The sequence below is a fragment of the Antechinus flavipes genome, chromosome 5 (genome assembly GCF_016432865.1).
Source record: "Antechinus flavipes isolate AdamAnt ecotype Samford, QLD, Australia chromosome 5, AdamAnt_v2, whole genome shotgun sequence".
Lineage (NCBI taxonomy): Eukaryota > Metazoa > Chordata > Mammalia > Dasyuromorphia > Dasyuridae > Antechinus > Antechinus flavipes.
This window is the reverse complement of record NC_067402.1, coordinates 136686121-136698492: the sequence shown is the minus strand read 5'-3', so window position 1 is coordinate 136698492 and position 12372 is coordinate 136686121. Positions and strand designations below refer to the sequence as shown.

General features: G+C 32.3%; 1 protein-coding gene across 1 annotated transcript in view; it reads left to right on the top strand.

Annotated features, from left to right (window-relative positions):
• Positions 1–11668, top strand: part of LRRN3 (leucine rich repeat neuronal 3) — a 56429-nt gene extending 44761 nt beyond the window's left edge. The window contains exon 2 of the mRNA XM_052000977.1: positions 8652–11668. Coding sequence (XP_051856937.1) covers positions 9010–11136 — 2127 coding nt within the window. The 5' untranslated portion in view covers positions 8652–9009 and the 3' untranslated portion in view covers positions 11137–11668. The remainder of the gene's footprint in view (positions 1–8651) is intronic.
• Positions 11669–12372: the final 704 nt, after the last annotated feature.

The following is a 12372-nucleotide window of genomic DNA, read 5'->3' as shown; positions in this document are numbered from 1 at the left end:
TATCTTGTCTTCCTCTCATATAAAACATTTCAAGCCTTTGGCTCTCCCTCAGGCAAAATCTATGTCTGGGGGCCAAAAAGAGAAAGAAAAGATATAGCCAGAAATTCATAAAATAAAAATAGACATAAGAATTAGAGAAACTTGAAATTTTAAATCATGTCTAATGTCACTGAATAGTCTTATGCAGTTAATAGACATACTACACAGAATAATGAATCTTGCAAACTCTTAAGGAAAAATCATCTTTCAAAACTGCCTGTCCCAATCCTACCAGACCAGAAATGACAGATTTAGCATAGTTAGTTATATTTGTAAACTATATTTAAAACCTCTCGGAAAATTAAACTGATTCTCAATAGAGATATATAAATATTCATTCTTTTGCTGCTAAATTTGATATCCATCTCTGTGATTATTGAGTAGTATATAATAAATGCATTACATTGAGATGCAGCATTTAATAGGTCTTGAAAATTCACTGATAATGCTTTAAACCTATAGTATTATTTAATCATACTTTATTTTTGCTTTTAATTCAGTGAAAAATGTGCTAGATTCAGAGGTCTAAGATTTGAACGCTGCCTCTGCCACTGACTGGCTGTATTTTCTTGGGCAAGTGACTTAAACTTTGTGGGCCTCAGCTTCTGAGTGTAAAATAGAGATTGACTTAGATGATCCCTTCCAACCCTAACTAGATGATCCTATGAATCAAATACCTTCAAAACTAGGAAGAGGAACAACTGTATTTTCTTAATAACTGTAGAGCCTAGAAATTGAAAAGAACAAACTTACTGGAAAATACATTGCTTATATTTATGAAAGTGAGGTTTTAATCAAGGAAAAGGAGTTAATTTAATGAAAGTACATACATTTTTAGAGGATAACACTATTCATAACACTATTCTCACCTCTCCCTATTTTTATTTTAAAAAGAAAATACAAAATCTTTTTGTAATTTACCTCTGCTTCATAATTTCTTCCCTGGAGGGATGCCATTAGCAATGACAACAAATGCAGCAGCCTCAGTTGTGAAGTTCTGAAGGCTCTGGAATGGCATATTGGGTAAAATATTTGTGAATAAAGAATATAGGAAAGAGAATGAGTTAGGTCAACAAATATAGTATGATTTTTATCCAAAGATTCCCAAGATTGAAAATATGTTAAGGATCTAAATTTTTATACTATGTGCTCAATAAATATGACAAAAAAGAAAGGAAGAAAAGAAAGAAAAGAAAGGGAGAAAAAAATTCCTAATGGGGATTTAACTGAATGTTTATTGGAGATCAGATATAAAATACATATCAGAAAGTTCTATTTTCTTGTTTTGTTCTGAAATCTATAATGCTTTACAATGATGCGCACAAAAACAGAGATTAAAAAAAAAGATATGAAATGTCTTTTTCCTCTTTTTTTTTTAGTCAGCATTGTGGTAATGTCCAGAAAAAAGTTCTGAAATGATGGCAGAATTTAAGAGACTGTTCTATGAACAAATCTGAAAGGCAGCTTTGTAAGAGCAGCTGTGTTTTGAAAGTGCTTCCACCTCTAAATTGGTCCTTGTAAAGTGAACTCTTTTCGCTTTTGCCAGTAGGGCCCACTACAGTGTAACTGCTACATTTCCACTTTTATCACTGTCTGACCACTGAAGTGGAAAAAGAAAGATTGCCAAAATCTGATGTATTTTCCCTTTTTTGTCTTTCTGAATCTGTTCTTAGATGCTCGTTACTTCAGTAACAAGAAACAATGTTGAGAGTATTCATATTCTGTAGGCAACATCAACCCCTAAATATGGTGATAATTCTTGGTGAGTTGATCCACTGTAGGAGTGCAATTAAAAGAAATCAAATCAAATAAAACCAGGCACTCTTTTTATCCCAGGGCATGTTAGTAAAAGCAGTTCTGTCTCTGCCTCTGTCTTTGCCTGTCTCTTTCTCTAACACACACACACACACACACACACACACACACACACACACACACACACTCAGATTTAAGAGAACTTTAGTAATTTACCCACAGACTTCTTACTTTAGTAGGATTTACACAAATAGATAACATCTAAAGACAAGTTAGATTATCTGCTTAAAGTTAAATCAGTGAAGAGTTCCTTTTCTTGTTCCATTCCATTAGCCATTTTTAATGTCATAATGACAAAAGACAAAAAGAAAATCTTAGCCATCTATTTAAAAGATCAAAAAGAGAAATCAAATTTAATAGATCATGAAGAAAACTCATCATCTTATCTATTTTTCATGTAAGTGAAAATTATTTTTACAATTCACTTCATGGAATAGAATTTTTCTGGGTTCCCTTTGTTCCTCTGAATTTCCTATTAGTGTTTCTGGAATTTCTAAATAAAAAATATCCATTTTTTGCCTAGCCTTTCCAGAATTCAAAAAGTAGTATTTTTTTATTTGTTTTTATAATATGATTTCAATTGCAGGAATAATTTGGAGTAATACTTAAAATATAACAGTCATATAGAAGTAATTAATATTTTTCAAAAAATTAAATGATTATTCAAGTGATATTTATTTGTTGAGACTGATCTATATAAGTCATTTATTCAGAACACTGAAAACATTCAACAACAGTAGACAATTCATCAGCATTGTCTTTCTCACCTTTTGTCAATATCCAATTAGATATTTCTTTTACTATGACATGAAAACACCAAATGACTTTGAAAATAAGAGAAAAGGATAACAGGATCTTCAGAAATAATGTAGATAAGAGCTAGGTAGTGAAAAGAATGGTATCACTCAAAATAACAATGACCCAGATACATTTATTGTCATTAAATCCTCATTTTTTGTCCTCTTTTTTTATCCCTTGTTTGATTTTTTTCATCACCTATCCTAATTTTTTCTTTTCTTTTGTTCCTTTACTTCCTTTTTTCTTCCTCCCTTCCTCCTTTATTTTTCTTCCTTCCTTCCTTCTCTTCCTCTCTTCCTTTCTACCTCCTTCCATCCCTCCTTTTCTCTCTTTCTTCTTTCTTTCTTTCCTTCATTCCTTCATTCTTTCCTTTTTTGGAGGTGAAGGGAGTTAAATTACTTGCTCAGGATGTCTGAGGCTGGATTTGAAGTCAGGTCTTCCTAAACTCATTGTTTCTTTAAATAATAATTCTTTCCTAAATACTTTAAATTTTACATTTTAACACTTCAACTTTTAACAGAAAACCTATTTTAGCTTTAAAAAATCATTTTATTTTGTTTTTCTATGTGAATATAAATGATAGAGATTTTAAGTAATCATTTCACCTAATGACACAAGAACTGAATGACAAAATTTCCAGACTAAGTTTTAGGCTAACTTTCTCTTACTAGATAATATATACTTGCTAAAAAGTGGATCTGCATCCCATTGAAGTAATAACGAATAACATTCTACTCCATGGGAAAGTCTACAATCATTAATAACTAACATGTTTAAAACTTAAGGAAAGGGTAACTTGAAAAGTTACAAAATTCCGAGTAAAAAACTTCAATATAATTTTTTAAGTAATTAAAGCAATCTAATTATTCTGAAGTGCCTAAATTGTCTTTGCCTAACACCAACAAAATTATGGAATTAGAAGCAAGCACAGTTCTCATTTTCATAGACTTTACAATCTACAGGGGACTTCCAAATCCAGTAGAAGAAATAAAGAATAACTTTGGCTTCTGACTGTCTCTGAGATTGACTCCTTCCAAATATTCTATTAGTAAGAGAGATTCTTTATCTTTTTAGGACCATGAAATGATCAATACTACAATAACAAATGCCAAATTTCAAACTAGCCTTCAATCATGCTTTCTCTACTGGAGATTTCTTCCAACATTCTATGGGGAAATTAATCTTATCATTTCATCACTGGTTTGTATTTATTACTTATCTGTAGATGTTCTGCAACTCAGATTAGGTCAAAATGGGATGACTATTGGTGTAATCAAATAACAGATATGATAAAAACGAGCAAAGAACAAATGAAAGAAAAATATGTTTTCCAGATCTGCCAAGTATAATAAACATATACAACATTTGCCAAAGATATGCTAAAAATATTTTGTTTTGTTTTCATTTGTCTTATTTGAAATAGTATTAAATAGACTCTACATGAGAATTCATACTAATCAAATAAGAGAGCTGTAAAGAACCTTGGTACTAGGTAGTGCAATGAAGTTTTCTTATTTTATGAGAGGCAGCATGGCGTGGTGGAAAAAATAATGAAGTCTCTAAAAAAACTAGAGACACTTGAATTTGAATTTCATCTCCTGCTATGTGACCACAGGCAACTCATATAATCAAAATATAAAATAAAGATAATATCTATCATCAACTATCTCCTGTGGGTTGTAGGAAGGATAGAATAATGTATGCTAAATGCTTGATATAAATATTTCTTATGTAAATAAAAGAACTCTGTTGTGGAAAGGAAATTAGAGATGGTGTTAGAAGCCTTGGGTTCAATTTTTCTTTTCTCTATTACTACTTCTTCTATAAAATGAGGGAGTTGGGCTAAATGATCTTTGTAGTTCTTTTCATCTCAATGTGATTCTATGATCTTGTGTCTCTTGTGTTTTTTTCACAATTAAGGGATTTAAGCACAGAGGAAAAAAGTTATACTTTCAAGGTCACAATACTGGTAGAAATAACTTGAACCCAGGTCCTTTGATTGCAAATCTAGGAATTTCTTTAACAGAAAAATTAGTTTTACAACACTGTGATAAAGATGAAACTTTCAGAAACATGATTTGTTTTCTCCACGGCTAGTGTTTTTTGTCCAAGTCAAGTATTTCTTTTTTCCCTGTCTGATGAATTAGAATCTAATTTAGGTTTATTTTCTCTTATTTATCCCATTCATTGTCATAAAATGCATTTTCTGAATTAATAATCAATCAATAAAAATTTATTAAGCACCTACTATGTAAGTCAGACATTATGCTTGATGTTTCTTTTGTAGGATTTTTTTCTCACTAGATTAATTTGAATTGTAATTCAATGGAAATCTATATATTCTGTATTTATAGTTAGCACATAAATTGAGGAAAGCTGAGGATATGTCTTTGGCACCATGACAGAAATATGTTTTTTAAATTTAAATGAATTCTTTTAAGTTGTATGCTACTAAGATGGAGATACACATGATTTTAAACAAGCATAAAGGGAATACAAAAAAATTAATATGGATATCAGACATAATCAGGCAGGAGACTCAGAGTCAAATCAAGTAGTTAATATATGTAGCCAATGAACCTCAATGGTCTCACTTCTTGACTTCAGCAACTGTAATTCAATATTACATTGATTGTAAGTCTAAAACAGTAGTTATCTGGAACTCAATAGTTATTCTTATAGATAAAACTTTAGTGACAACTTAAAAAGGAAAAGGGGAAGATCTAATGTTAGTCCAAACTCTGTTGTTGTTTTGTCAATTAGTCATGTCTGACTTTTGAACCCATCTATTGGCAGAGATATTAAAAGAGGTTTGCCATTTAATTCTCCAGTTACTTTGCAGATGAAGAAATTGAGACAAAACAAGTTTAAGTAGTTTTCTAGGAACACACAGTGTCTGAGGACACATCTGAATTCAGTTCTTGCTGACGTTGAACGACTTGGCTGCTCAATAACAAAGGCTGTTCCATTTAAAGGACTTAAATATTTGCAAATGTGCAATATGACATAGGATAAAGAAAATTACTTAAGAGTCAGGAATACCCAGGTTCAAGTCTTGCCTCTCTATGATGCTGGACAAGTCACTTAATCTCAGGCTACTTTCTAAGAATGGCTGATGATTAGCAGAAAATGATTAGCCTCTTGGGAGAAGCCCTGTGCCAATGAATTCACAAGTCCAATTAAAAACATAGAACAAATGATTGATGGTAGAATAAAACTTAAACCTAAGCCTCTCTTCCTAGCCCACTATACTAATGTCATATATTCTCAGTTGAACTCTTAATTTTGCTGCCATATGCCTTAGCACTTATAGATCAATGGTCAGCTTTTACTTTTATCTCTTAGGGGCCAAAGCCTATTTATACCATTTCCTGATATTTCAAGTCATACCACAGCACACATATTCATTTTCCCCTTCAACACCACTTTTATATTTGAAATCTTATTTTAAAGGAATAACCCTTTTTTCCTCTTAAGTTAAAGGACTAAATTACCTTTTACATGTTTCTTTCTCCAATAAGAATACAAACTCTTTTAGGACAGGTACTTTTCTATTTCCTTTCATTTGTGCTCTCATCATTTAGCAAGTCCCTGATATACAGTAAGAACTCAATGAAGATCCCTACCTATCTATTTATCTAACTATTTCTAGAGACAACGATATAGGTTTAAGATGTTTCTTTGAAGCTAAAAATATTATTTCTGTCTATACATAGTAGCCAAATTTTGAAATATATTCATCAATATTAATAAAGCAATTATGCAGTCTTACATTACTACAATGTTTTTCAGGAGGAGAAAAAAAGAAAAGAGGCATGTAGTAAAATGTTGATTGCTTTAAATCATTGTTTCAAGACAAATTTTGGAATGAAAATAGCTCATCATCACTACAATCATGATCTGGAAGTTGTTTAGTTAAAGCAAAAATGGTTAGCAGTATGATTAATTAAAAATAGTATGCATGCAAAAAAGCTGTTTTTTCAAACAGCATCTATGAAATTAAAAAAAAAGCAGTGTGTGTCAGATTAATCATGTTTCTGTTATAAACACATGAGTATTCATTTGAAGAAGCATTATATAAGTTTGTTTTATTTACATAATATAGACATTTGCTCATTGGTAATAACTAATATAAAACATCTTTAGGTAAAAATGAAACACTGAATTTTTGCTTTGAATAGCTTTGAGAACAAACAAGTCAAATGATTCAAAGAATCTATCAGAGAAAAAAGACAAATGCACAATATGATGACAGTCATTATTGCATGATGTATGTGATTTATGGATGGTGTAACTAAAAATTATATGAGAAATGAGAGAAATAGGGCTAGGAAGGTTTAGAGACCAGGTGACATTTTAGTTGTACTTCAGCTTATGAAAAAATGAAGAAGGGGTGAGCAGATATTCCAGGCATGAGGAACAACATGAACAAAGACATGCATTGGGACAAAGCAGAACTACAGCTCATACTTGCCAGAATAATGTAGAATGCCAGTAAAAAAATTTGGCCCTATTTAGTAGACAAAAGTAGGCTGGGAAGATATTTGAGTGGCAGAATGATCAAAGCACATTTATGCGCAAAAATATTAATCTGGCAATGCTATACAGGGTGGGTTTATGGGCTGAACTAGAAAGTAAAAGCAGGAAGACTGGTTAGGAGGCAAATTTAGGAGCATAGTAGTAAGTATACGCATTATAATCATGGCAGAAAGAATAATGAGGAGAATGGTTACAAAATAGATTTTTGTAAAGGAGGAATTGACAGGACTTAATGATCATTTTGAATGAGAGATAAAGAGAAAGGTACAAAACATTAATCACAAGCTTGGGAACATTGGTCACAGAATGAATTATGGAGCCACAGGGAAATTGTGAGCTCAAAAGGAATGGACTCACAGCATCAAAAGTCATGAAATTTTGGGTTTGAGGTAGCAGTGGTGTATTAAGCATTGTCCTATAACTATAGATAGCTGGAGACACACTCTGCACTTCAGATGAAAGGTGAGGATTTATTGAATTAAATTAAATTAATATGGGAACTGTGTGCATAAAGGTGGAACTTCAAAATTTGGGAAGATATGAGGTTGTCAACATCATATGATATAGTGGCTAGAGAGCTATTCTTGGAATTTAGAAGACCTGAGTTCAAATCCTGCCTCATAAATAAGTTAAGTGAATTTGGGCAAGTCACTTAATATGATTCAGCTTCAGTTTCTATATCTATAAAGTTGAGATAATAATAATAGATGATGGTTGTGATCATCAGTGAGACAATAGATGTTTAAAAAAAAAGGATTTGCTAACAGAACACTGCTTTGTAAATGTTAGGTGTAATTATCCAAAATATTCCAAAATAAAAATCTGATAGAAGTAGAGCTATAGAAAGAACAATGGAACATTCAATTGAAATTCAGTATTTTTTTTTAACTGAACAAATATGCTTCTATCATTCCTTAAGAGAATGACATCACAATTTGAGACATAATAGGATTATTTAATTGTAGCCAGTAAATTAGCATGAATTAACTTTTACTATGTACCTTGTACTGTGCTTTTTGCTGCTTATTGAAATGATTATTTACTTCAATTCTTTTAATATAGAAAATAATCACACAGCTTTTATTAAGAATCTAGTATGTTCACTTAGCTAGACACTGTGATTACAAAGACAAAAAAAACCAGTCCCTACCCTCAAGGAGTGAATATTTTAATAAGCAGATAACATGTAAACATATACATATATTATAAACATATACAGGTGAGATTACGCCACTTTGCGTGTAGAAAACAAAATATGAAAGTATAATAGAGGCAGTAGAAAGCAAGAATTATATGAGTTGTAAAGGGGAAAAGATGATATCAAGAGCTACAAAGCATCAATGGCAAGCTTGGGGAAAATAATCATTAAAAAAAGAATGACAATTTTTCAATGGTACCTAAATTAATTAAAAGTCTGCAATGCCTTTTTATACTAATTATTTCCTTTGCTTAAATTGTAGGTCATGCTGCTATTATTGCAGACACTAATCAAGCATGGGATATGAAATTATTACTCCTAAATAAATGAATTGCTTAATCTCCAGTGATCATCTCTATATATTCCATCTTCACAAAGCTTATCAATTTCATCTCATCAGGACAATAGTGACCTTCTGTTCTTCAATATGCATGGGATTTTTGGACAATGCATTTGCAGGTTTGACACTTTTTTCCAGGAAGACAAACATTATATTTCCTTGGTATTTATCATTTGACAAATGCAAGCATTTTCCTTACCAGCCAGATCTTACTGAACTTAAGAGCAGCTGCTGTGGAATGTTTAAAAGTCCATTGTATTTCTGAAGACTGAGTGCTAAAATGAAGGACATGCCACTCAAAATTCAGGTGCTACTTGGCCTAGCTCTCATTACACTGGTACAATCAGTAGATAAAAGAGTGGATTGTCCACCATCATGTACTTGTGAAATTAGACCTTGGTTTACTCCAAGATCCATGTACATGGAAGCTCTCACAGTGGATTGTAATGATTTGGGGCTTTTTAATTTCCCGGAAGGATTACCTGCTGACACACAGATCCTATTGCTGCAGACCAACAATATTGCAAAAATTGAAAACTCAGTAGATTTTCCAGTGAACCTCACTGGCCTGGACTTATCACAAAACAACTTATCCTCAGTCACCAATATTAATGTAAGAAAGATGCCTCAACTTCTTTCCATTTACCTGGAGGAAAATAAACTTACTGAGCTGCCTGAAAAATGTCTGTCCAGGCTAAACAATTTACAAGAACTCTATATTAATCACAACTTCCTTTCTACCATTTCACCAGGAGCCTTTATTGGTCTACATAATCTTCTTCGACTTCATCTCAATTCAAATAGATTGCAGATGATCAACAGTAAGTGGTTTGAAGCTATTCCAAATCTAGAGATTCTCATGATTGGAGAGAATCCAATCATCAGAATCAAAGATATGAACTTTAAGCCACTTATCAATCTCCGCAGTTTGGTAATAGCTAGCATAAACCTCACCGAAATACCAGATAATGCATTGGTTGGCCTGGACAATTTAGAAAGCATCTCATTTTATGATAACAGATTTGTTAAAGTGCCTCATGAGGCTCTTCAAAAAGTAATTAACCTCAAATTTTTGGATCTCAATAAGAATCCTATCAATAGAATACGAAGAGGAGATTTTAGCAACATGTTACATCTAAAAGAATTGGGGATAAATAATATGCCTGAATTAATTTCTATAGATAGTCTTGCTATTGACAATTTACCAGATCTAAGAAAAATAGAAGCTACTAACAACCCTAGATTATCATACATCCATCCAAATGCATTCTACAGACTTCCCAAACTTGAATCACTCATGCTCAACAGTAATGCCCTCAGTGCCCTGTACCATGGAACCATTGAGTCCCTGCCAAACCTCAAAGAAATCAGCATACACAGCAATCCCATCAGGTGTGACTGTGTTATCCGCTGGATCAATATGAATAAAACCAATATTCGATTGATGGAGCCTGATTCACTGCTTTGTGTGGACCCTCCTGAATTTCAGGGTCAGAATGTTCGGCAAGTACATTTCAGGGAAATGATGGAAATTTGTCTCCCTCTGATTGCCCCTGAAAGTTTTCCTTCTAATCTGGATTTAGAAGCTGGGAGTTATGTTTCATTGCATTGTAGAGCTACAGCAGAGCCAGAGCCTGAAATCTATTGGATCACACCATCAGGTCACAAGCTCTTGCCGAATACTCTTTCTGACAAGTTTTATGTCCATTCTGAAGGTACTTTAGACATAAGTGACATAACTCCAAAGGAAGGTGGTTTATACACTTGTATAGCAACTAACCTGGTTGGTGCTGATCTAAAGTCAATTATGATCAAAGTTGATGGTTCTTTTCCCCATGATAACAATGGTTCTCTGAATATTAAGATAAAAGATGTTCAGTCTAATTCAGTTCTGGTATCTTGGAAAGCAAATTCAAAAATTCTTAAATCCAGTGTTAAATGGACTGCTTTTGTTAAAACTGAAAATTCTCATGCTGCCCAAAGTGCTCGGATACCATCTGATGTCAAGGTGTATAATCTCACACATCTGAATCCATCAACAGAATATAAAATCTGTATTGATATCCCTACTATCTACCAGCAAAACAAAAAACAATGTATTAATGTCACCACAAAAGGATTAGATCTTGATCTTAAAAGTTATGAAAAGAATAATATAACAGCATTCATTGCCTGCCTAGGAGGTCTTCTTGGGGTAATCAGTGTGATATGTCTTTTCAGCTGCATCTCCCAGGAGATGAACTGTGATGCTGGACACAGCTACGTTCGGAATTACCTACAGAAGCCAACATTTGCATTTAGTGAGCTTTATCCTCCTCTAATCAGCCTTTGGGATGCAAGAAAAGAGAAAAGCACAGCACTTGAAGTAAAAGCAACTGTCATAGGTGTTCCAACAAACATATCTTAAAATGGTTTAAAAAAAAAACAATTTCTGTGAAGAAAAGCACAAGACTACAGTTGTGCTAAATCAAAGGAACAGAAATATTATTCTTTAGAAAGAAGTCTAGACTTCATCAGTGCTGCTGCTGATAAATGGAAACATGTATGAGTTCAGCATTTAAAAATGTATTTTAATTAGCTGGCTTCAAAGGGTACTGTGGCAACCAAATAAAACAACTTCATTTTCTAGACCTTTCATTTGACTTTTCTGTCTGGAATACAGCTCAAGTGAACAAGAACATTTTCTGTATTTTTTTTAGGTATGTAAGAGTAGTCGAACTGAGCAATACCTCCTCCTGTGTTGCATTACACATATTAGTCACGAGTTTTTTCAGTGACCAGATAAACTTGAATTGGCACGTGGTATAACAAAATGGACAAATTATGTAGAGTAGACACAGTGAGTATGTGAAAACTTTTTTTATGAGGAAAAATACATTTTGGATTAAAATCAATTGCTTTTGTCTTGTTTTGTTTCTAAATAAAACCAATTTCTGAGAGATATTATCTGACAAAAATAATCATTTTAACGGCGAATTAAAAAACATTACACACACATCTTTCTGTTACAATGGAGTTCTGAATTCTGAAGCGACAAATTTTTCTTGGGGTATTTAATTACAACTCATGCAGAAAAATATATTTTGTAGATTATTTTATAATTCTGTGATATTAAAAATAGCAACAATGTTTTATACTTTGAATATAGAAAAAATCATAAGGGTATTATGTATTTAGAGTGTGATCCCAGATTTGTTGTTGTTGTTTTTTCCTTTCCCCACATGGTAACTTAAAGACAAGATTTAATTATGGTATTCAAACAATGTAAATCCAATATCTGAATTAAAGAAAATGCTTAATTTAATCTTCAGTTGCATCTTAATATTAAGGATTTTGCTTTACAGAAAATTCTGCCAAATTTTAACAAGATATTTTCCAAAGATAATTTTTTCCTCAAAAATATTTTCCTCTTGTTAAAGTGACCCTAAACATATAGTTTGGTTAAATCTCATAAGAATGCACAAATAATTCAGTTATTTGGGATGTTTGCAAATAAAACCTGGAGAAATATTTTCTTTTTCCATAATATTAAAAAAAAGCAAGATTACATTTCAAAACACAGTTGAAAGGTGGTAGACATTTCTTAATCCAAAATACTTGATTTTAAATCTAATGATTTCTGAAAGAAGTGTGAATTGAATAA